The sequence below is a fragment of the Colletotrichum phormii genome (assembly GCF_030913505.1).
Source record: "Colletotrichum phormii strain CBS 102054 chromosome Unknown BDP81scaffold_10, whole genome shotgun sequence".
Taxonomy (NCBI): Eukaryota; Fungi; Ascomycota; class Sordariomycetes; order Glomerellales; family Glomerellaceae; genus Colletotrichum; species Colletotrichum phormii.
Genome location: NW_026851452.1, coordinates 1,286,087 through 1,308,804, shown reverse-complemented (window position 1 = coordinate 1,308,804; position 22,718 = coordinate 1,286,087). Strand labels below are relative to the sequence as shown.

At 54.3% G+C, this 22,718-nt stretch overlaps 6 protein-coding genes across 6 annotated transcripts; 4 read left to right on the top strand and 2 right to left on the bottom strand.

The window, feature by feature from the left end:
- Nucleotides 1–99: 99 nt before the first annotated feature.
- Nucleotides 100–1,737, top strand: BDP81DRAFT_449773 (uncharacterized protein; the record flags this gene model as incomplete). The annotated part of the gene is made up of 2 exons (XM_060592451.1): nucleotides 100–242; nucleotides 297–1,737. The coding sequence occupies 2 exons, from the start codon at nucleotides 100–102 to the stop codon at nucleotides 1,735–1,737; spliced, it is 1,584 nt and encodes a 527-aa protein (XP_060445402.1).
- Nucleotides 1,738–2,919: 1,182 nt separating this feature from the next.
- On the top strand, nucleotides 2,920–4,400 carry BDP81DRAFT_449772 (inosine-uridine preferring nucleoside hydrolase; the record flags this gene model as incomplete). Its single annotated transcript, XM_060592450.1, has 4 exons — nucleotides 2,920–2,985; nucleotides 3,130–3,215; nucleotides 3,295–3,951; nucleotides 4,028–4,400. 4 exons carry the CDS (start codon nucleotides 2,920–2,922, stop codon nucleotides 4,398–4,400), a joined length of 1,182 nt encoding a protein of 393 aa, XP_060445401.1.
- A 1,586-nt stretch (nucleotides 4,401–5,986) lies between these two features.
- On the bottom strand, nucleotides 5,987–7,543 carry BDP81DRAFT_374711 (mitochondrial carrier domain-containing protein; the record flags this gene model as incomplete). The annotated part of the gene is made up of 3 exons (XM_060586700.1): nucleotides 7,096–7,543; nucleotides 6,941–6,993; nucleotides 5,987–6,866 (listed from the first exon to the last, which is right to left on the bottom strand). The coding sequence occupies exons 1-3, from the start codon at nucleotides 7,126–7,128 to the stop codon at nucleotides 5,987–5,989; spliced, it is 966 nt and encodes a 321-aa protein (XP_060445400.1). The 5' UTR covers nucleotides 7,129–7,543.
- Nucleotides 7,544–9,698: 2,155 nt separating this feature from the next.
- On the top strand, nucleotides 9,699–10,898 carry BDP81DRAFT_394443 (uncharacterized protein; the record flags this gene model as incomplete). Its single annotated transcript, XM_060587964.1, has 1 exon — nucleotides 9,699–10,898. The coding sequence occupies one exon, from the start codon at nucleotides 9,699–9,701 to the stop codon at nucleotides 10,896–10,898; it is 1,200 nt and encodes a 399-aa protein (XP_060445399.1).
- A 1,683-nt stretch (nucleotides 10,899–12,581) lies between these two features.
- Nucleotides 12,582–13,565, top strand: BDP81DRAFT_394442 (superoxide dismutase; the record flags this gene model as incomplete). Its single annotated transcript, XM_060587963.1, has 2 exons — nucleotides 12,582–12,804; nucleotides 12,943–13,565. 2 exons carry the CDS (start codon nucleotides 12,582–12,584, stop codon nucleotides 13,563–13,565), a joined length of 846 nt encoding a protein of 281 aa, XP_060445398.1.
- A 2,785-nt stretch (nucleotides 13,566–16,350) lies between these two features.
- Nucleotides 16,351–17,691, bottom strand: BDP81DRAFT_394441 (uncharacterized protein; the record flags this gene model as incomplete). Its single annotated transcript, XM_060587962.1, has 1 exon — nucleotides 16,351–17,691. The coding sequence occupies one exon, from the start codon at nucleotides 17,689–17,691 to the stop codon at nucleotides 16,351–16,353; it is 1,341 nt and encodes a 446-aa protein (XP_060445397.1).
- Between the last annotated feature and the right edge of the window lie 5,027 nt (nucleotides 17,692–22,718).

Sequence of the window (22,718 nt, the reverse complement as noted above, 5' to 3'; positions counted from 1 at the left end):
AGCTTCCGCCGACGACGTCTCTCTAGATACCTTACCTGAGCCCAGTTGCGGCCGTTGACTCTAGGTTTTCTGCTTCCAATCTTGCGAGAAATAGCGAGCATGAACAATCAACAGTTCCGAAAGCTTTTGGGTGCTGACTCCGGCAAGGCCGCGTCGCCGAGCAATGCCTCAACCAAAGGCAGCGCAACACCAGGCGGCAGCGCGTTGGGATCCCGACAGCGATCCAGCATCCCCATGACTCCGTATGTTGCCGTCTCAACTGTCTATAGATCACTGACTGACTTTGTGTGTATTAGACGTTCCGTTGGAGTTGGTCATTCCCGGAACGAGTTTGCGCGCCAACTTGCGGAGAGGAATCAAGCAGGACAGCCCCAGAAGAAATTTCGCACATCAGCCCCGAAAGGTTCAAGACTCGCAGAAGGCTATGTCGACCGAGCACGAGACCGAACCGACGACGAAGAAGATGACCGCGCAAAAAGGATAAAGGCGCTTGAGGAAGCCCTGAAGAACGAGGAGATTGACCAAGCGACGTTCGAGAAGCTCAGCAGCGAAATCGCCGGAGGTGACCTTTCGAGCACGCATCTGATCAAGGGATTGGACTTCAAGCTTCTGAAAAGAATACGACATGGCGAAGACGTTTATGGAGACAAGAAGGATGGCGCAGAAGAAGAGGAAGCACCCCCGGAAGAGGAAGTCGACAATGCGTTCGATGAGCTGGAGTCAACAGAGGTGCAGGCTGTCGAAAAGGAAAAAGTGAAGAAGAAGGGCCAACTTGCGCCTGTGACCCTTGCACCTGGAAAGAAGAGAACCCGCGACCAGATCCTGGCCGAGATGAAGGCTGCGAGAGAGGCTGCCAAGGCCCAACAAGAGGCCGCCCTGAACAGCAAGTTCAAGAAGATCGGCGCCAAGCAACAGGCTGGAAGCCGCATCGAACGGGATAGCAAGGGCCGTGAAGTCTTGATCATCATAGACGAAGACGGCCACGAGAAGAGAAAGGTCCGCAAATTGCAGCCAGGGGCCGAAGAGGAGATGCGCAAAGAGTTCATCCCGGACAAAGATGCCAAGCCGTTGGGCATGGAAGTGCCCGAATTTTACCAAAAGCAACAGCAAGAAGTTGAAGAAGACGACGACGACGACATCTTTGCCGATGCAGGAGACGACTATGACCCGCTAGCTGGAATGGACGACAGTTCTGATGAGGAAAGCGAGGGCGAGGTCAAGGACGAAAAGGAGGCCAAGAACGAGCGCAGCGCCGACACAATCGCGATGCCACCACCGCCGCGGCCAGCAAGAGCACGCAATTACTTCAAGGACTCCAAGACAGACCTTATATCTTCGCAGACTCTACAAGGACCCTCCATGTCTGATCCGGCGATACAGGCTGCTTTCAAGAGGGCCGCTCAACTCAAGGCGGCGAACACAGATCCAGAGGGAGAAGCGGACGACGACGACGAGGAAGCCAAGGCTCGACGGGAGCGCCACAAGAGGATGCTGCAGAGCGTCGACCGAGATGCCGAGGACATGGATATGGGCTTCGGCACCAGCAGGTTCGAAGACGAGGCAGACTTTGATGATGCGCCGGTCAAGCTTTCGGAATGGGGCAACGAAGCAGACGATGATGACGGTCAAGGCGGCAAGAGCAAGAGGAAGAGAGGCCCTAAAAAGAGGAAGGGCGACGCCAACAATGCGGCTGATGTGCTGAGAGTGATGGAGCAGCGAAAGGCTGCCGGCAAATAAGCCAGCCATGATTGTCTTCAAACGGCTTGTCTTGGAGCTGTTACTTTGCAGAGTTACAGTCTGCCGCTTTGTTTCCTGGAGCATCCTGGACAAACGTATACAGCCATCGTCTTTACAAGAATCGAAATGATACCCTTCACGCGCCCAAACTAAAGCGCGTCTACGTTCAAATTGTCAAGTTCACCGTTTTACATGGTGACAACATTTAGTTCCTGTACGACATTGTTTGATCTTGAATTGTCAGCAGACGGCTGGCGCTAGATTGGACCATGTTTGGCGTGTTTTCAACGGCAAATCATCCTATAAACACCTCGTCCTCAAAACAAATCAAAACATGACGTCGAGACAGAGTCAGGATTCACGATGACTCAGCTGGGCTCTTGCTTCCCAGCGACCCGGCAAGCACGGGAAGTTGTTCGTTCAGGTGTGGATGCCGTGTGTATCTGCTGGACCTTCCGAAACGGGCGCAGGTCCAGTCGTTGCAGCGGCGCTCGGAGGGCACCGCCTCACTTATCAGAGACCGCCCGACTCCGCCCCCAAGGGTTATTTGGACCTGTGAGCCTGTGAGGTAAGAAAGCCTGGTGGAGTGTATGCTGTGCAGGATTCATCCAAGAAGTTAGGTTGCCCGAAAGCTTTCCTTGTCCCCCATGACTCCTGACCAGCGAGATCAATGGCCAAGGTGAGGAAACCGAAACAGAGCAGACATCATAGCCTTGACGGGATTGGCCCAACATTGTGTGGAAGAGTCCATGCCATTACCTAAAATTGACCTCTTGTTTCCTCTCTGTGCCTGTCAACTCGTCACCAAACAATTCCGCAGTCCGCAAACCCGCTGCAGACCGGCCGGCTCCCCCGCCCCCATCCTTGGAGCCCCAGAATGAATACCTTACCTTGCCTTGCTCCGTACACTGTTATACTCCATTCCACCACCCCGTGCTCGTTTGGTTTGGTCTTATCCACCGAAAGTGGGCACCACACACGGGCTTGTAAACTAAAAGCGCAACCCCACGGCACCGGCGACAACGTCCGTGGTCTGCTCACCTTGCCGAGGGAACACCAAACTCAACGCATCCGTACAGAATATCATTTTTATCATTATTTTGTGCGGTTTCATTACCTATCCTGATAAGCCACAAATCACGTATATCTTTCATCACCAACAATTCATTTGCCTGAGCCACAATGGTTGACCTCGATTTGCCCGAAACACCGGTGCCGGTCTGGCTGGATTGTGATCCTGGCCATGATGTGAGTTATTGTCCTGAGCTCGTGATGTGTCTCATCCAGTCCATGTGACGTTGCGCTACCTCACTCAGATATTGGTGAAATATAGCACATAAACCAGCGAGCGATCACCAAATACCTTCAAGCCAGTACTGATCAATCTCACAGGACACCTTTGCCATCCTCCTAGCAGCCTATCACCCAACAATAAAGCTGCTAGGCCTCTCAACCGTCTTCGGAAACGCCCCCCTCGAGTGAGTGAACTTTCAACCCGCATTCTCTCTTACACATCTCATAATCACGAAATAAATAGTACTAACCAAACACTCCCAGAAAAACCACAAACAACGCCACCTCAATCCTCACAGCAATCGGCAAACACAATGACATCCCCGTCCACGTCGGCGCCGCAAAGCCAATGTCCCGCCCGCCAATGCAAGCCGCCACCGACATCCACGGCGAATCCGGCCTAGACGGCACCGACCTCCTCCCCCAACCCGCCAAGGACGCAAACCGCTCCGTCCCGGCCATCGACGCCATGGCCGCCGCCCTCTCCGCCCAACCCGCCGGAACAGCCTGGCTCGTCGCCACGGGCTCCCTCACCAACGTCGCCGAGCTTTTCGCAAAGTACCCGGACCTGGTCTCCCACCTCAAGGGGCTAAGCATCATGGGCGGCGCCATCGGCGACGGCTTCACCGACATTGTCCTGGGTGTCGTGGACGGCGTGCCGCGCGTGGGCAACTGGACGCCGTGGGCCGAGTTCAATATCATCATCGACCCCGAGGCCGCGGCTGCCGTGTTTCATAACAAGGCGCTCGCGGCCAAGACGACGCTTGTGCCGTTGGATCTGTCGCATCAGGTTCTTGCTACCGAGGAGGTACGGGATGCGTTGCTGTACGGGACGCACGGCGGGGAGAAGACGGGCAAGGGGAAGACGACGTTGAGGCAGATGTTGGTTGAGTTGCTCATGTTCTTCGCCAAGACGTATAGGTATGTGACACGCACACTTCACTTCACTTACACCCTCTTGAATGTCCCAAGAGTTACTAACGCAGATGGACAAAAGCGACGTTTTCGGCATCACGACCGGACCCCCCCTTCACGACCCCCTCGCCGTAGCCGCTGTGCTGACGGGCACGCGGCACGAGATCCCTTTTCACGACTACGACGCCAAAAAGGGCAACTGCGTAAAGTACCACGAGCGCTTCGAGCTCACCGTCGTCACGGAGGGCGACCTCGAAGAAGCCAAGACGGGCAAGTCGCAGCTGGGGCGGACGATTGCGAAAGCCCTGCCGCCGGGGAGCGAGGGCGTGAGGGTACCGCGCGGGCTGGATATCCCCATGTTCTGGAGGGTGATTGAGGAGTGTACGGAGAGGGCGGATCGGGTTAATGCGGGTGACGTGGGTGGGTTGAAGGAGGGTGGGACGTTGGAGAAGTGAAGTAGGTAGGGAACGAGGATGTTCGAGGGAAAATGGGGTTGTGTGGATGCTCCTGCTTGGTGGGTTGAATATACATTTTTTTTGGGTATCAATAGAAGTGAGTATTCATGCAGTCAGTCACCTGCTATGGTCAATAGGTTGGTTTCTTGCTCAAATTGTCACCATCGGATGAGGAGACCTGTTGGCGTAACAGTTGGGACTGCTCACTCCCGACCTCCGCGCCAGCAGCTCGACCCCCGGTGGCTTCTTCTGTTTGAAGGTCTTGAGTTCGAGTCCCCTCGTAGACTTCTTTTCTTTCAAAGAGCCTACGAGTCTGGAGAGGCGTTATAGTGAAGTAAGTGAATGGCGATATCTTTAAGGAAAACACTCCATCCCCTGAATGAGAGCCCTAGGTTGACGAGCGGTTCGTGGGATTTATTAGAATCGTCGACTCTCCCAGCAACTTAGTAAATAAAGTCGGCTGGCTACCTACCATCTAGCACAATCCCCTACCTCCTTAACATACGAAACAACAAAAAGTCAAGGGCAATCAATCAATGTTTGTCCCACGATTGGAAAATGAAACTGGAAACCCTTCATAAGGACCGTCATCTTACTCCAGCCGTCATGCGACCATGCTTTACCAACCAAGGTCGCCTACGTGTCAACTTCCGGACCAAAAGTAGCGATTTAATAGCAGGAAACCTTGGACGATGAGACAGCTCCAACATCTGGCAGCACCATCTAGGCAGAGACGGTGACAGAATATTCGTGTCTGTAAGAAGAGACTGATCCTTCCGTCGTCTGATTAACCTGAGTATTTAAGGTCCTTAGTTCTGTGGAATGTGAACACATCGACCACACCCACCCACACAAGGCCTTCATCCATTTGTTGTGCAACCGTCTCCAGATAAATTCTTCTCAAGGCAAAGGAATGAGCAAAGGTCGATGACCTTCATTCACCAATCTCATCTCACCACCTACTCCAAGTTCCATAACTCCGACGTCTCTCCGTCTCCCGTCGGAGACTGGGGGAGTATTCCGTTACACCATGTTGAGAACCGGCAACTAGCGGCAGAAGACTCCATTAAGCTACACAAAGGCGAGTTAGTTCCGAAAGACAACGCCGAGCCATCAGGAGCTTTAAACACCGGGTCGACCAACGAAAGAATATCACCAAGTAGCTGAGATCAGTCTGTGTCAAGCGTGTACACGGATCTCCCTCGCAACCGCCAATGCCAGCGTAGGCTGTGGACATATACTCTCAAGTGATTGCCGTGTTTAAATAGTAATCTACAGGCAGCAAAGCAGATGGAAGGTTCGGCACCGCTGCGAATTCTGCTAGATCTAGATCTCAGTCCCGCAGCCAGGTGCGCGATTATCACAAACATGCATTGCTCCAACTCTGATGACTTAAGTTGTCTGGCGATTCGGCCAATGCGCCTTCATGTATTACGTCTTATCTATATGTGAAGGATGTATCAATAACCTTCAGAGTGTTGTACAAGGGAACTTTATCCCATTCCCGTTCTCTAAAAAGGGGTATCATTTTTCTAGCTCACGCCCAAATTTTGCTGTCTCTCTTTTTCTCACCCGTCCAAAGTGACTCAAAATCGCTGGTCATCAGAACCGTCAAGCCTCTGCAACATCCTCAAAACTCTCTCATACGTCCACACCGTGATCGCGCTGCCAGGCGCAGCCTTGATAAGACTCACCATGAGGCCCCGATACAACCCGCGAATTCCCTCTTTCGCAAAAATGATGCGTAAACCGCGCACCGCGCCGGGGTACTCGGGGATATTCTTGTGCACGTACCGCGACCTCGTCGGCCCCTGGACCTGAATGCGCTTCCGCACCAGATCGAGCGGGAAGACGGCCGTCTTGGACAGCACGCTGGCCACGACGCCGGCCGTGGCGTCGCCGCCACCCCACGGCAGATGCAGATCGCCCAGCGGCAGCCGCAGGCCCTCGTATAGAGCAAAGAAGATGCCCATGTACGGCACGATCTGCGCCACGCCGGGTCCGAGGCCGCGGAAGAAGCCGCGCGGGCCCTCGTCCCGGTAGATATCCGCCACCGCGCGCCGGAGGCTCGTATACACCCGGTCGTTACCCTGCGCCGCGAATCGGGTCCGTAGGAGGTCGAGGGGGTATGTGGCTGTCGTGGCGGCGGCGCCGGCAGCGGCTCCGGCGAGGAAGGACTCGGCGGCGTTTGGTAGGCGGTTGTCAAAAGCTGTTTTGAGGAACTGCGCCGTCGTGCGATACGTCGTGAATTGGACGGCCGAGTAGCACACGTACATCATCTCGGCGGGGACGTTACCCTTCCACAGGCCGGTGATGCCCTCGTTGGCGATGACGTGCCTCATGGTGTTCAGGGTGCCCTTGTACACGGGCCCGCCCCTGGCTGATCGGATCGACAGAGGGTCGGAGAGCGAGTGCGTCTGCAGCTGCAGGCGGATCTTGACGACATCGAGGGGGGCAATGACAAAGCTGTTTGCGCCGTCGCGAAGAAGCGGCAATGGTCAGCCTGAATCACTAAGCCTCAACCGTTGGGTTTGGCTTACCGAGCAAACAGGCCGGCGGTGGCGCCGGCCGTTACAACCTGCAGGCGGGAGCCCTGGGCGCGAACAGTGTGTCAGCATCGTGACGTGACTTTGGGTTGTTGACAGGTCGGAGAGGCCGTCACGTCAGGCATAGGAAGGTCTAGGTCTAGCCTTACCTCATCCTTGAGGCGTTCGCCGCTGGGCGACATGCATCCGGTATTGTCCTCGTGGGACCTGGCGCAGAAACTCTAAGACGCAGTAGGAATGGATGACAGAGAGAGACAAGCAAAGCGGACAGACGGCTGCTCGCTTGCCTCTTGCTTTCGGTGATGGACGAGTGGGCTTCGGGCCCGGGTGTGCGAGGTTTTTCAAGGTCAGATGGTTGGGATCGTCTGTGGGTGCCCGTCCAAGCGGCGCGATCCGAGATGGCACGGCGAGGCGTCCGTCGTGATTCGTTTCTCTGTGTGGCGATGACGGGAAGCTAAAACAGCAGGAATTGAGGCTTCCGCAATGAGGCTGAGGGGTCTCAATTGATGGAGAGCGTGTTTGAGAATCGGTGATTTTCTTCCGGGATCGTGAGGAAACTGAACAAATCTTCTAACGTCTGTTCGCTGACGGTCGCTGTTATTCTGAAATTTCCGTAGATGTTTAGGTTGGTCGCGTGCGGAATTTTTTGTTAGTACGTAAGATAGGTAGCTCCAAGTACCTCACTAGTGTAAGTTAAGGTCCGGGTAGGTAAGTTTGCTTGGCCTTATCGCGCGCAAACACCCCCCAGCTATGGAACCTTGACTGGATGGAACCGACCCCGAATTGCTAGGAAACCCCAAGCAGTGTGACGCAACTTCGACGATAGCGGGCTGTCAAGGACGGGACCTTCTCGGATCTCCCACTGCAGCTCGGGGGATGTTTACTGCGGCCTGGCCCCACTGTGGGCGTGACTGCAAGCTGCAAGCTGCAGCAGGGAGACCTTCCTCGCATTGAGTCTTTGTTAGATGGATGAACAAGTCACCAAAAGCAGCTTAGCCAGCCGTGCCAGCATAGCCACGCAGGGTCTGGTCCCCTTCACCCGTGCGGACGGAACAGAGCGGGCGAGAGTCTTAGAGAGCGAGCGGCGATGGAAAACCCACGGACAGATGCAATATGCAAATGCGAGGTCAATTTCAACATGACATACCTAGGATCGAACAAGTGAAGAAGAAAGAAGAGACGAGAGGGGCTTGGCTATCTCACGGGACTCGCTGCGAGACTTGCCTGCGGGAGAAGGAATGCAGTGATATATCTTGAGTTCTCAGACTTGCCGTCTTGTGACGACGGTAGATGAGCCCCCGTGACTTGCACTGATAAGGTAACACTTTGACGATTACAGAGAACACTGTAAGGTAGAGCAGAAGAAGAAGAAATTACAGGAAGAGCGCCTCAATCAGGGACTGCTGCACGAGCCACTATTGTACGCCTCAGTGATGTTGATGACAGAGACAAACGAGAAAGAAGTCTGGAACAGACACCGGTATGGCAATGTGGTGACTAAGTAAATGCCATGTGGGAAGCAGTCCTGACAAATGTCTTTGTCTCGTCTATGCTCGGCAGCTCCTGTTTCGAGGCGCCGGGAAAGCCGCAAGAATGAGAAATCAGGTACCGATACCGGGTATTTTCAACTTGGTAGGTATTTTAGGAGGAGAGAGAAACAGAGACAGGGCCGGCAACGAGAGACGGAACAAAAGAAAAAAACGACCGTGAGACTAGCAGCCCCAAACAAGCCACGCCGAAATGAGACGAGACGTGGATGAGAAGGCAAGGACACACGGAAGTTGGAGCCGGAAATCCCATTGCCTTTCCATACAGTACCTTAGGTACTAATAAAGGTAGGTACGGATAGGGATACCAAGAGAGACCTGGAGTCTTGACACGTGCAAGAGACCTCAGCAGCGTGTCATTGGCCAGTTCGCCTTTTGTCAAGGACACCTGGACAAGTACGGCAGAAAGTACAGGGAAGTAGTCATGTAGCATTGGGAGAAGCGTCAGTGGTCGACTTCCCTCCGTCCGAAACGACTGCCCTGGGCGGAGTCGCAGCAGCCTTTGACCTGCTCCAATGTGCCTCCGCATTGGCCAGAACCGCCTGCCTTGGCGACCTGCCCGCCCTTGCCTCCCCTCAACTGTGGGGTCAGCCCCCCGACCGAACTCACTATCCGTCACCCGGGAAGGTCGACACCAGCCTTTTCCAGGTGGATCTAGACTTTTGGCTCCTTGGGATCTGGGACGGGAGAGGGGGGGGGGGGGGGGGAGCAGCCACGGAGCCATTGAGCGTGGGGCCGCCGACTCTGCGTAACTCGACGGAGGAGGCCATAGACTTTGTCGTCTCTCTCTCTCTCTCTCTCTCTCTCTCTCGCCTCTCACACTTGCTTCTCATAATAGTCGCGACTTTCCCTCCTTTCCTTTCTACGATCCCCTCTCTTTCTCTACTGTGTATCCTCACCACACACAACATTTGCCTCACGTCTTATAACACTTACTTACCACTCTGTCCAGACCCAATTTCACAGGCAGAGATTTCCGAGTTAGGCTGAACTGAACACCAAGACACCCAGTAGCGCTGCTGCATGTGATACCTACTGTCACGAGTGCCGCCAACACATACACACTATCAACCACCACAGTCGCTCCAAGTAGGCCAGTGGCATCTTGCTTCTTCAAATATCATACATCCCCGCCCGGCAAGGAGAGGCCGCGAGGGAGCGATATCTCTACAAATCATACCCTTACCTGTATCACAACCACAACCATGACTTCAACCACCACACCAATGCCCAACATCGGCGGCCTGTTGGCTCCGTTACTGCCCGCTCTCGTGCCGGCAAGCATCTCCAAACAGCCCGCCATCGGCGTCTTGCCGCTTCTCAGCCCCATCTTGAGGCAACGAGTTCAACTTCTTGCAGAGGCCAGCACCGAGCCATGGCTCCGTCTCCTCGCATATGACACCGACAAGGCAGCCCGCCTGGCAGAGATTGTCCAGAGCGGCAGGCTAGAGCCGCATCCCGTATCTGGCGAGGTCGAGGTAGACTGGGAATACGACGCAAAGACGAGGTACAGGCGGCTCGATCTCGAGACCTTACAGGCCTTTGTTGCCCTCGAGGAGCTCGAGTTGACCTTCCAACTAGTCTACTGCGTCGGCGACAAGGATGGCGGCGGCGACGGCTGGAGGATCGGCGAGGTTAGCGTCACCGACAAGGCGGCACCCTTTGGGACTTTTGGCGGCTATTCGACCATCGCCGAGGCCGAAAAGGCCTATGCAGACGAAAAGTCAAAGGCGGCGACGACGTCGAGAGCACCAGCCAGCTCAGCGTACAACGACGCCCCCGAGGCGGATGACGACGAGGATGATGGATACTGGGACAGATACGACGCAACTCCTGCTCGCACACCAGCAAATGAGTCCCCCGCAGTCAAGCGTTCCCCCGCGCCGCACGTACCACAGCCGTCGCAGCTGGGCCAGTTCCGAACCGACTCGGCGGAGGATGCGTACTATGCGCAATATGATTCAGTGCAACCGGCAATGGACGGCCACGATCCCGACGAGGAGGTCGAGGGCTTCGAAACTGCCCCTCCTCTGGGACTCGGCGCTGTTGTCAGCCAAAATGACTCGGACCGGGGTCTTAACGAGACAAACGGATCCTGGACAATGGCTGAACCCCCGCGGTCGCCCTCGATTCACAGCCAGATTGACGAAGACAGGGCTGCTGTGCTCCTTCATCCGCGTCCGGCTTCGAGCGCTAGCAGCAACGGCAGCCGTTTGGTCGAGAAACTCGAGGAGAGCGTGGGCAAGCAGGACCAGAATGAGTTCGGCGTGAAGCAGCATGTGTCGAGGAGCATTCGCAGCCTCTTCCTGCTGGCTCGCTCGTCCGGTATCGACAGAGAAGAGTTTGAGCGTTTAGTGAAGACGGAGCTGGACGTCCTCGGCATGATTGAAGATGACGAGGTTTGAATCCCGAGGCAGGCGGCCTTTTCGTGTATATGAAGTTTCTCCTCCTCGGTGGTGCTCCGTGGGGATTTCCGCGGGATCAGGCTGTTATTTGGCATAGGGTTGGGTTGCATGTACCGGGGCGTTTATCCATGGCCATACCTTTGACTATTGAGAATTGAATTCATACGAATTGAAGAAACGGTACCAAGAGAATGCAAGACGCGCAGTTGTGATGGAAAAGTAACCAACATCGGGGAACAGGAGAGCATATAGCAAAGGAATGCTCAACAATTCCCGTAGTGTGATGGGCGAACCCCGGGGCTGCTGATAGTCAAGTACAAGTCGGGAAACATGACGTCGTCCAGCGAAGGGCCAACCTTGGGTTTGGCGACCGAGTAAAGACCACGAGGAGACGGAGGTTGTATGGTACATTTATATATGCCACTGAGTCAATTGTTGTAAGGGCGTTTTTCCACAAGACGAAGATTTGAAAGTGTTTGCGTCGAGGTAGTCGTCTATCTGGGGGGTCCCCAACTGTTGTGAACCTTCCAACATGCCTCGGTCTGAGATGGGGAGGGGGGGGTTGAAATGAGCCGACGGCTGTCCAACCATATCGCCCGCCTGTCTAGTCCAGATCGTCTGATCTTTCACATTCCTCGCGACGGACGATAGAACGAACAAATGGGGAGACTCTGGTGTGGGCAGTACCTAATTCATCGTACACTCTTGATGAGGATCTTTGACATGGATGTTTCTCTCCTCGCCGGTAGTAGATGAGATGAATAGCTGGGTTTTTGGTTCTAGTCAACTAGGAGCACTCATCCTCGATGAATCGACAGCTGTTTGCCGGTAATCGTGAACGGGGAGAACATTGTGTGAAGCGCAGCGCCCCCTTTCATGCAGAACGCAGCAGCAGAAGCAGGGTCAAGGTTAAGGTCAAGGTCAAGGTCAAGACCCAAAGTCTTATTTGGCTCGTCGGGGTTTCTGGATTCTCATTACTTGTGTAAGCGCCCAGCCGGTTTTGGGGGTATGGTGTGTGTAAGACGAGCGGGCGCGCGGGCGGTTATGCAGTCGCCATGGGCGGGAACCGGGTCTATGCCGTACGCGCTGAGGTCGGCGGCTCGGTTTGTTCGAATGTTGGTTGGGAGAGAATGACACTCCAAGGTTGAAAGGATAGGGCGGGATGACGAGTGGCGATGTTGGTTGAAGATTGGGTTTTAGTTGATGTTGGTGGATTCACGGCTTCGAACCGAACCATCCGCGAGGAGCCTGGGCTGGGACTGATCGCCGAATCTCCCAATCCGGTCAGTCACAAGAAAAATTCATCACAGGGTTGTCTTCTGTTTTGAATTCCTCAGAAGATGGTCCTCATCAGTCGTTATGCCGTGCAAGTTGGAAGTTGCATCTTGTAGTTGAAGCCATCACCAACTGCCCGCGACCCGTACCGATTGACCCACCCCGAAAATGACCCCACAAAAGCTTCGGAACGTCTCCGCGCCTCAATCATAAGGCCACAACTAAACGCGCCAATTGGACACGCGGGAACAGCCGTCCCAAAAAAAGTTCACCATCGTCGAAGCTCCAATTCTACAGCTTGCTTTCCCCCTTCGTCGGCGAAACCTCCCTACCACGTCCACCCTAACGACCTCCTCCTCTAGATCCACCGGCGAATTGAGGAATCCAACACACACATATACCACAACAATGTTCTCACGATTAAGGTTACCGCGCATCGGCGCGGGCATCGCCGCCGCCGTCAGAGCAGCACCCGCCAGACCTCTCCAACAGCGCTCGATACACTACGTGCCCCAGCTCTCCCACGACTTCAAGGACGGCGTCCCGGGCCTGCTGTCGGCCGATGGCTACGATATGGCGTGGAACCAGTACATGACGCTTATCCTTGACAAGCTCAATGCCTTGATTGCAGGTCAGTCTATACCGGTCACCCTCCCCCCCCCTCTCCTGACCTGCCCTTCTCTACCGTCGCATGACAATCTCGAACCGTACAACTCGCATACACTATACCAGAGAGACAGCCAATACTAAACTCACAACCAACAAACAGGCACCGACCTCGAACAACGCGACGTCAAACAAATCCTCCTCGCCTCCGCCCAAGACCCCTCCCAAGCCCCCGTCTTCAACAACGCCTCCATGGCGCACAACACCCACTTCTTCTTCAAAAACATCACCCCGAACCCGAAACCCATGCCAGAGTCCCTCGCCGCAGAGCTCTCCCACTCCTTCTCCTCCATCGACACCCTCCGCCGCGAAATGATCCTTACCGCCTCCTCCATGTTCGGCCCCGGCTTCGTCTGGCTCGTCAAGGCAGGCCACCAAGACTACCGCGTCCTGACGACCTACCTCGCGGGCTCTCCCTACCCGGGCGCCCACTGGCGCCTCCAGAGCACCGACATGAACACCGTCGGTCTGGGAGGCTCCGCCAAGAACTACTTCCAGCGCAGCGCAGCGGCGCAGAGACCTGGTACGAAGCCGCCCGGCGCGCTTGATGCCGTGCCGCTTTTGTGCCTGAACACGTGGGAGCACACGTGGATCCGCGATTACGGGCTTGGTGTCGGCGGTCGCGGTGGCAAGAAGGCGTTTGCTGAGGCGTGGTGGGAGGTTATTGACTGGGAGGCTGTCAACACTGCGGCGGACATTCCTTCCCGGCCACAGTTCATGCGGTAAACGAAGACAAGAAAGGGGGGCGGCAAATGATGACTTCGTGGGAGGGGGATAGTCCTGAGAGGTTTGGTGAAGTAAGGCCTGGTTAAGGGGGGAAACGGTTGCTACGCGAGTGACAGTCTTTCCCCACAGCAGAGCCTGAACCAAAATACCTGCTGGGGAGCAAGAAGCGGTTGAGAGACCCCCGTCCATCACCAGCAGGAGAGGGTCTCTCCTTCTGACCCCAGCAAAACCTCTGTGTGTGGATAGTAGCTTGGGCGGTTTGGCGGGTTACATGTAGGAATTATCAAAAAGGAAACAGGAAGCTGTAAGAATAGAAAAAACCGCTGCATATACAGAAGATGGGGGGTTTGTGTTGCAGAAATAACATGTACCATTCCTGTACTACTTTAAGACTTCTTGTCTTTACCCCCGACAAACAATGATCGCGTCACTACTCTGCAAAGTACTTGAGTCGAATGTAAAAGGAAAGAAAGCTGACATGAAAGAATTGAATAAATTCGAATTGAATATTGGATGAATAATAATTAGGTATGGCTCATGGAGTATCACCCAGTCACCCTGCGACCGTCTCTCCATGTGACTTTCTGGTATATTCCCCAAGTTGACATAATTTGCCAAGTAACAGGAAAAGGAGAAAGAGGGAGGACCTAGGTATCTCGGCTTCATCGCCCTACCTTCCAGAGAGTGCCCCCTAGCTGACTGCACCTATCTCTAAAGTGAGCTACAAAAAAGCTCACCCCTTTGTTGGTTTGGGATTCCAAAAAGTAAGGTGGTAGACACGCTTCATGCAGACGTTGTTATCTCACGCCGGGGCGAAATGCGAGCAAGGTACGGTTGAGCTCGTTTTCTATTTCAAAGTTTCAAAAGGGGCCCCGATTACCCCCCGGTGAAAAGGGGGTAGAGACACAACAAGATGTCGGGTCACAACCCTCTTCGCCGTTCCTCAGAACTTAGCCTTGGACTCAAGAAAGAGCTATCTGTAGAGAAAATGCCGTGACCGCAACTGGATCTTCTCACTCAGCAAAAAGACTTTCTATTCGTCCGGCCCTTCGTCTTGCCTCGCTTGACTCTCCTGTCTAGATTGGCAAGACTGAAGTGTTTCTATAATTACGTTACAAAAGACAAGTATGGAAATGACTTCTCATGGTTCAGGCCATGGGGTTTCTTACCAAGACACTCTGAACAGGGTTTTGAAAGGAGTGGGCTTGTAATCCATCTTCCGCGTGAATGAGAAGGAAGCACGCCAGCACATGCATGGCATGGCAGATATATCAACATGACCCGGTTCCTTGGATTTTCTTTTTAGTGAAATAACTAGCTACGTGAAGGGAAAGGTGCAGAAAATCCTCCAACTGTTGTATTGTCTTGGTATCGTCTCTTATGGCTGTGTTGGACTCCCATAATGCGAGGCCGTGGAAACACAGTTTCACGGGTTTGGCCGTTTATTCACCTTTATGACTGATCTCCTCCCATGACACCTCCTTTCCTGATTCTCACGGTAGCCTCAGGACAACGAACCCCTTCAAGCCTCACATTCACCAAACCCTTTCATCCCATCTCTTCCCCCCCCCCGGGTCACACGCCCACGCCACACCTTCACCTTTCACCGCCCACACTCCACCCTCACTACTCTTTATCACTCCCAGTTCCCAAACTCCTCTCGAATCCCAGGGGACGCCCTGGGCCACTGGTCGAGTGGTTGAACACGATAATAAAACATCCCCCTCGGGTGGGGTTTTCATACGATACGGTCAGTCCATCGATTGCCGGCGTCGCGGGTTCAACCCCGGGTGTCGACATTTCGATGGTCAACTGTATCCGAACTTTTAGGCGGTTTTTTCTACTGGGTGTTTAATTTTTTGGGGGGGTTGAAATTGATTTTGATTATTTTGGCGACTTGAATTGAAGTTGGTGAAGTATTTTAAGACATGTATGTATATTGGGTGTTGGTGGTGGTGTTTTGGGTCGTGGTTTGGAAATCGATTTGAGGGAAGGAGGTGCGTGGGCTTTTTGGTGGATGTAGAAGCTGTATATGGATACCTCACTTACCTTACATTGGATCATGGTAAGGTATTGATTCCACGGGACCTTCGCATCACTTTGGCATCAGAGCTCGAAGACGGCTTATGGTGTTTCGTCATCGCGGGATGGTCATTACGCTTTCAAGACCATTGCCAGAGACCTTTACACCTTGTCCGCATACTTCAAGATGGACCATATCGCTTTGTCTTATTTCTATTCTCGTGGGAAACCCTTCGAGAACTCTCTCACGGGCAGATGGCAACAACAACAGATCTCATGCAAGCAAAATATATTGCGTATATATCAACTCCCTACTCAAGCGTCACCTAAGCCTCAAGTAACCAGACTATATAATTCAACCTACACCAAAACAACCAAAAGATAAGTAAAGCGACCGTGGGTATATAATCCTGACGAGAAAAAAAAAAGAAAGGGAAGAAAAAAAAAGACACGAAACGCCCCTTTTGTCACTGCCGCGAGGTATACAATCTGTCCCAAGTCTTCTAAGCGAATATCTACCAGACCCACACTCTTCCTCCCAAATCTCCGTCTCCATGTCCAGCATGTTATACGTTTCTCTAAGGAATATGAGAAGAAGAAAAGAAAGAAAGAGAACCAAGGGAAGAAGAAGAAGAAGAAGAAGAAGCGAAGGAGCAAATATGCCGACATTACAAAAAACTCAATATCATCAAGAGACACACACTCAACATCCATCCATCCATCTCACCCACCCCTATCCAAAGGACAAAAAAGTGAGCAAGAATCATCGACCAACCTGTGACGGCATCTGCGGCGTATACGGCACATACGGCTTCCCCCTCCGCACGTCACCGAGCTCCGCCTCCTCCATCATATCCGTAAACGTCGTATTCCTCTTCACCCCAGGCCGTCCGCCCACCGTCCGCGGGTCCGCAAACACGCTGATGCTCTCGCTGCTCGGCTCGCGCTGGAGGTGGGATTGGTTGCTGTTGTTGTTGATGATGTACCCCGGCTTCGGCGGCGCAAGCGGGTTCGGCATATTGGGTGGCTGTAAGCGTCTAGACCCGGAGTTGGGACGCATACCCCTAATGGGAGGCACAGCTCCGGCGCCTGCTCCCCCGACTCCTCCTCCTCCTCCTCCTCCCCTCCCAGGTGGCGTCCGAGGAGCGGAGTCGCTGCGCGCGAGACCGATGGGGTGGTGCGCCAGCGTCGTCGCCGTCGAGGAGAGGCGGTTGTGGCCTTTGTTGGGGGTATACCCCGCCGGCGAGGTGACGGAGCCGGAGCCGCTTCGCGAGCGGGAGTGTGTTGTGGATGGGGTCTTTAGGATAAAATCCGTCCGCCCGGTGGCGTTGTCCGTGATGGGGATGGGTTCCGAGATGAAGTTGCCAAAGGACGAGGTGGAGGTCGACGGGCGAGGGCCGCCGCCGCCGCCGCCGCGTTTCTTCTCGTTGAGTGGAGGCGGGCCGCGGCGACGACGGCGGGCGCAGAAGAGGAGGGCGGCGACGCCGAGGCCTACGCCTACGAGGAGGCCGCAGAGGGAGCCGATGACGATGGCGGTGGGGAAGGTACCGTTCTTGTTATCGGTGTCGCTGTCGTTGTTATTGTTGGTCTCGGCGGGCGTCGTGCTGGCGGCGATGGTTGTCGGTATAACGCTCGGAGCGGCGGTGGCCGTTGACGACGGCTTTGGGACTGGGGTAGACGCTTCCTCTGGTGCTTTGGTCTGATCCGAGTCCATCGTGCACTGTAGCAGGCTGTTGCAGCTGTATCCAAAGGGACAGCAGCTGTCGCCGCAGGTGGCGAGCGTGCCCTTGAGCACCGTGGTCTTGATGGATGCATCGGGGTGTGCCACGGGATCTTGGAGGTTGATGTTACATGTGATGGGCGAGATTCTGTCGCAGCTCTCTCCCTCGGGACAGCAGAGGACGGTGGTGTTCCCGGCCAGAGTGATACATTTCTTGCCTGTCCCACAGCAGAAGTTTCCCGGGAGGCCGTTGCCGCAGGAGGTGAAGCCCTCGGCGGCGCATGTGTTTTGTCGCTCGAAGACGGAGGGGATAGAGGCGGTATGGGCGCAGGCGAGGAGGATGGAGAGCACCGTAGCTCGGGTGCATTTTCGTAATCTCGACATGATCGTGTCCTGGGGGTATGTGTGGTAGTGGTGGTGGTGGTGTTATGGATGGGCTTCTTTCAGCCGGGGCGTTGCTTGATGGTGTTGCAGGGCCGGCGGTGAACACTGAGCTCTTACCGCAGAGTCAGTCGCGCGTATGGAAGGATGTGTGTAAGTCGGGAGTCAGGTGGCGGTTTGTGTCAATGGTTCATGACCACAAAAGGAGAGAAACGAGGCCCCGAGACCCTTCCCGGGGTGAGAAACAGGACACAAAGGCGTCGAAGTAAGTCGTGGGTTGGAGATGTTTCGAGTTGGTACGGCCAAGCACATACAATGGAATTGTCGCTATTCACAGATGAAAGGGTATAAGACAAGGAATGGCTACTGAGTTGTTTGTTAGGTGGCAAGAGGCCTCACAAAAGGACCCAAGAAGCAGTTCGATCGAGCAAAAATGACCTCGGGAAAAGAGATGGAAAACAATGACGAGAACGGAAAAGAGAGCAAAGAGAAGAATCGAGCGATGGGCCGAAAGATGATGACGATGTCGTTCCCACCCGATATTGAGCCAAAAGTCAATCAAGCCCAATCTTTTTTGGTCTGGCTCGATATCGCGGCAGGGTGGCATGGGGGCCACTTCTTCGGACCCCTACGACTGCCATTCGGCGGAGGACTCCCAAAGCGAGTGCGTAAGAAAAGGGAAAAAAAAGTAAAGGCTCTCTCAAGTTCAACTACTGAACTTGTTACGCGGCTCCGAAACGAACGAGCCTTCGCTTGTGCCCAAAGAAACAATGCCACCCGATCGACCCTCGCCTAAGAAGGCCGGCTGGTCGGTGGCCAACCAAGTAGCCCCCGAGTGGGATCGCGGCGACTTACGATGGTTTACGAGGGGGGGGGGGGGGGCTCCTGCTGTGCAAAGATTATCTTAGGCTCTGCAAGCGCGACTGGATCGCAGCGAGTGTCAGAACTGGTGGAGCGATGGTGTTGCGAACTCTGGACGTCTCCAGTATCACCACGTCGACTTGGAGAGACGACAAGCCCCCGAGCTTTTACCATCACGAGAGAGGTTGATAGGGCATCAGCGGCCAGAATGCAGACCTCACGGCCCCCCCCCCTGCCCCCAAAAACCTTGAAAACCATTGGCGGATATCAATAATTAGCAAATGGGTAGCGACAACAGCAGACAGACGGCAACGTTGGGCGGCAGAGAGTCTCACCGTGAGGCAGTGCTGGTCTGGGTAGTCGCTGGGCCGGCGACAACGAGAGGCTGTCGTTGGAGTGTGTCTTTGGTGGTGGAGATTTCCTCCTTTGGTGGTTGAAGGAGAATGAGAGGTTGTGAGCGGTTGGCGAGTCGCCCAGTCAAAGAATAGAATTTCCCAAAGGAGTCATCCAAAGTGCCAGAATGTAGCCGCGCAGCCCAAACGCGCGCCTATGATTCGTTCCTGACGATTTGCGGCCCCGACTTTAGGGGTGGCCCCTGCGTCAAAGGCGCCGGGGTGTGGCGGATACCGAAAAGTGGAGACAGACGGGGTCCGCCGCTCCATTGTCGGTGCGGTTCTCCCGTCCTTGTTAGCGTCCGTCCTTCCCTTCAAGGTTCCATTCTCTTTTCAGCAAAGACCCAGGTACTCTTTTGGGCGCCCGTCTTTAACCGCTTTATCCCATCCATGGCATTGTTCAAGAACCAACACCAAGCGCAGCTCGTGGTAGTAGGGATTAGTACTCAACCCTTGGCCTCGACTAAAGAAACAAGGGTTCAAGACATGGACATTGACCGAGGAAGTAGTCTCAAAACCCCAACAACAACCTTCAATGGTCCGCCACTTGGCCCGTCCAAGCCACACGTGACGTACGCCATCCGTTCCAGCCACTGCAGCCACTGAAGCCACGAAGCCGCTATTCCCGGTACCTCTTACCTTATACGCCCGCCGCTCTGCTGGCCATGCATCGGCTCCCTCACGTCCCTCAAACGGGTCACAGGACCGCCTCGCGAAAGCCTCACCTTTTGACCGATCGGCAGCCGGCAGACGACAATCCTCCAGTCAAGAGCCGTCCCTCTCATGAGTCCCATCTCGCAATGGAGGAAACCGGGGACCATTACCACGTCCACGGGCCAAAATCGGCCTTGGCCTACACTACTGTAGGAAGTCGCAGGTAGCATCACCATCGTCGTTGTCGTCGTCCTTCTCTCTTCAGCTCACCAAGGGGGGAGGGGTGTAACTGTTGACGATTGACGTTCTGAACCTCCATACATGATACCATCGTCAGCCCCCCCCCCCCCCGTCAATTTTCGCCGTCGCCGTCGGTGAAGCGTGTAAGTCGGCCCCAAAGACTACAGGCCCAAGGGTCTCCAAAGTCCACGATCCACCCAAAACGGCGGTCCCCATCCCGACCCGATGCCCCCTCATCCACTCCAATCAAATGATCTACGAGCAGCAAAAGAAAATGCCTTGCCATGATTGCCATGTTTTCTGCCCATGCTCGTCCTCTTCCCGCCATCCATCGCCCCCTCGAGCGGGACTAAAAGATGCCAACGTCGTTGGCCAACCTCGCACTTCTACTCCGTACAGTACACACCCCCCAATCCACGTGACGGATTGGTATTCGCCCAAGACCTCTCACGTCTCGAAGTACCTATTCCTCCCCCCGAAGAGACGCACGTCCGATCCCGTGGTCTCATCCGCTGCAGGGGCCCCGGCAAATAGAAAAGTGAGAGAGAGAGAGAGGAATGAGGGAACGGCTTTTTTTCCAAGCTTCCAGTTTTAAGCCCCATGCAAGGGGAGAAGAGCAAATCGTAAACCATAGACACCGTTGTCACGTGGATACTTGGTTGAGTTTTCCCTGTTTTCGTACTACGCTAATACACCAAATCTTGTACACCCCCTCCCCCTCCTAAGGTAGGCTTGCTTCCACCCAAGAACGATATCGGCGCCGAGAATTAACCACCCCCCCAAAGGGACTCCATTTTCGCCAATTCACGGTGATTCACACACATATACGAATATGCGTGTTGTGTGTTCTGTGTTCTGTGACTCAAAAACGGCGGTGAACCGGTGCTTGAAAAATCATGGGGAACGGGTAATCCGTACGGGGATATGCAAAGCGGTGGCGCTTAAGCTTGGTGAATCTCGCTTTCTGTCATCTGAGACCATCTCTCTCTCTTCCCCTGGTCTCTTTATCCTTCCATGCCCAGATGTATGTCCCCACACAACCCCAAAAAAGCTCCCTCCCTTTCGTCAATACCTAAGGTAGATGGATAGATGACAGAGGGGTGTGTACTTGAATCTGAACAATTCAGACTTGATATCAAAGGCCCCCCGTATGAACAGACATCTCGAGACCACAGTTAACTCGATACTGTGGTCCTCAAAACACCCCCAGCCAACTGTTTTTGTTTTACCAAAGGCACACCCCCCATTAAGGTAAGAAAGAACACACACAGGAATGATGCCATGAGCCCCCAGGTGACTCTATCCTCTCCCATGGCGATGGGTTTTCTGCAGAACCAGCAAAAGCTCGGTTTCCACATTCCCAAATGCCCCAGCCCCCATGCACGGTAGACCTTTAATCAAGCCAATTACCCATCATCAGCACTCTGAACAAACGACCCTGTTCACCCCACTGACGTCGAACCCCCCCAATCCATGAACATGTACATACACCTAGAGATCTCGCATCTTCCTCTGCCTCACCCTCCTCCCCCCCCCCCTCTTCTTTCGTGATCAACCCGAACCCAAGTACCTACCTCGGTGGGGTGAAACGGGATTACCCAATTCGTGATCCCGGCCAAAGACAAAGCCACACAGACCGAGGATGGACGTCAGGTGAGCTCTACCTTCTACCACACACCTTCCCTTCCCTCACCTTAATTACCACGCGCACACCCCCCGCCGCACACCGGGCCAAAGCTCACCGAGCCCAAGCCAACCTTCACCGCTACCTTACCGGGAAAACACTCACACTTTAACCTCCACAACACCGACACCATAGACTTGAAAGGGGACATGGGATACACAAAGCACACCTCAGGGCACCATACAAACACATACCCACATACACTGGCTTGTGCGACTGCGCGACCTCTTACCCCTCCAAACCTCCCACCATAACCCCTCCGGCATCGCAAGAAAACAACCTCCATTGACGAAGAACAAAAGGCCGGGAACCCCCCCCCCCCAGACGGCGCTATTGCGTCGGTACCTCAAGCGAGTCAAGTGTGCTATAGCGCGTTGAAAAAGTATTATAGCCACCATGAGGAAGAACAAGCTCTCTCTGTGTCCGTCTCAATTGATGAAAATCTCGAAACCTCATGACCAACCCACAGAGCCAATTAATTACCTTCCTTACCCCATGTCCATCTTGACCAAACATCCTCATGCTCCCATCCCGCCCATGCTTCAATTGGCAACCAGGAAATGGTGCAAAAAGGCACTGTACTGTAAGGTACCTACCTCCTCACCTTGGGCAGAACAACGTTACAGTCCCTTTGTACTACCCTCGATCGGCAACTTGCATCTTTCACTCCCCCCCCCCCCCCCCCCATCCTCTGCTTCCGAGTTCCAAAGGGAACCAAAGGAAAACCTCCCATCACTGTTTTCCCCGCCGTCTTTCTTTTCGCACTCAATTCGCCCAGCACCTCTCGCTCTCTCATCCGTTGCTCCGTTTGACAACCCCCCATCGTGCCATTTGCGCGTAAGCTTCGGCCCAAGTACTTCCAAGGGGGAAGGTGGTGGTGATCGCCACGCCCGTGCAAGTAAGCCGGAGAACTTTCCCACCTTACTGTGTGTGTACTCTCCCCCCACCCCCTAGCATAGACCGGCCCAGACAACTTCGGACTCGGCCGGTGGGCACCATCCGTGAGGGAATTCTTGCCGTCACCACAGGAAAAGATCACTCGAAGCGCAGGAGAAAGTCGTAATGTGTGAAATATTGCTTATGAAATTGTTGGGTATGATGTTTTGGTATTACATGATTCCTATCATCCTGCTCGATTCTGCCACTGCTCCGTAGAGAGTTAAAGGCCAACCGAATGAGTACCATGTGAAGAAGTCAAC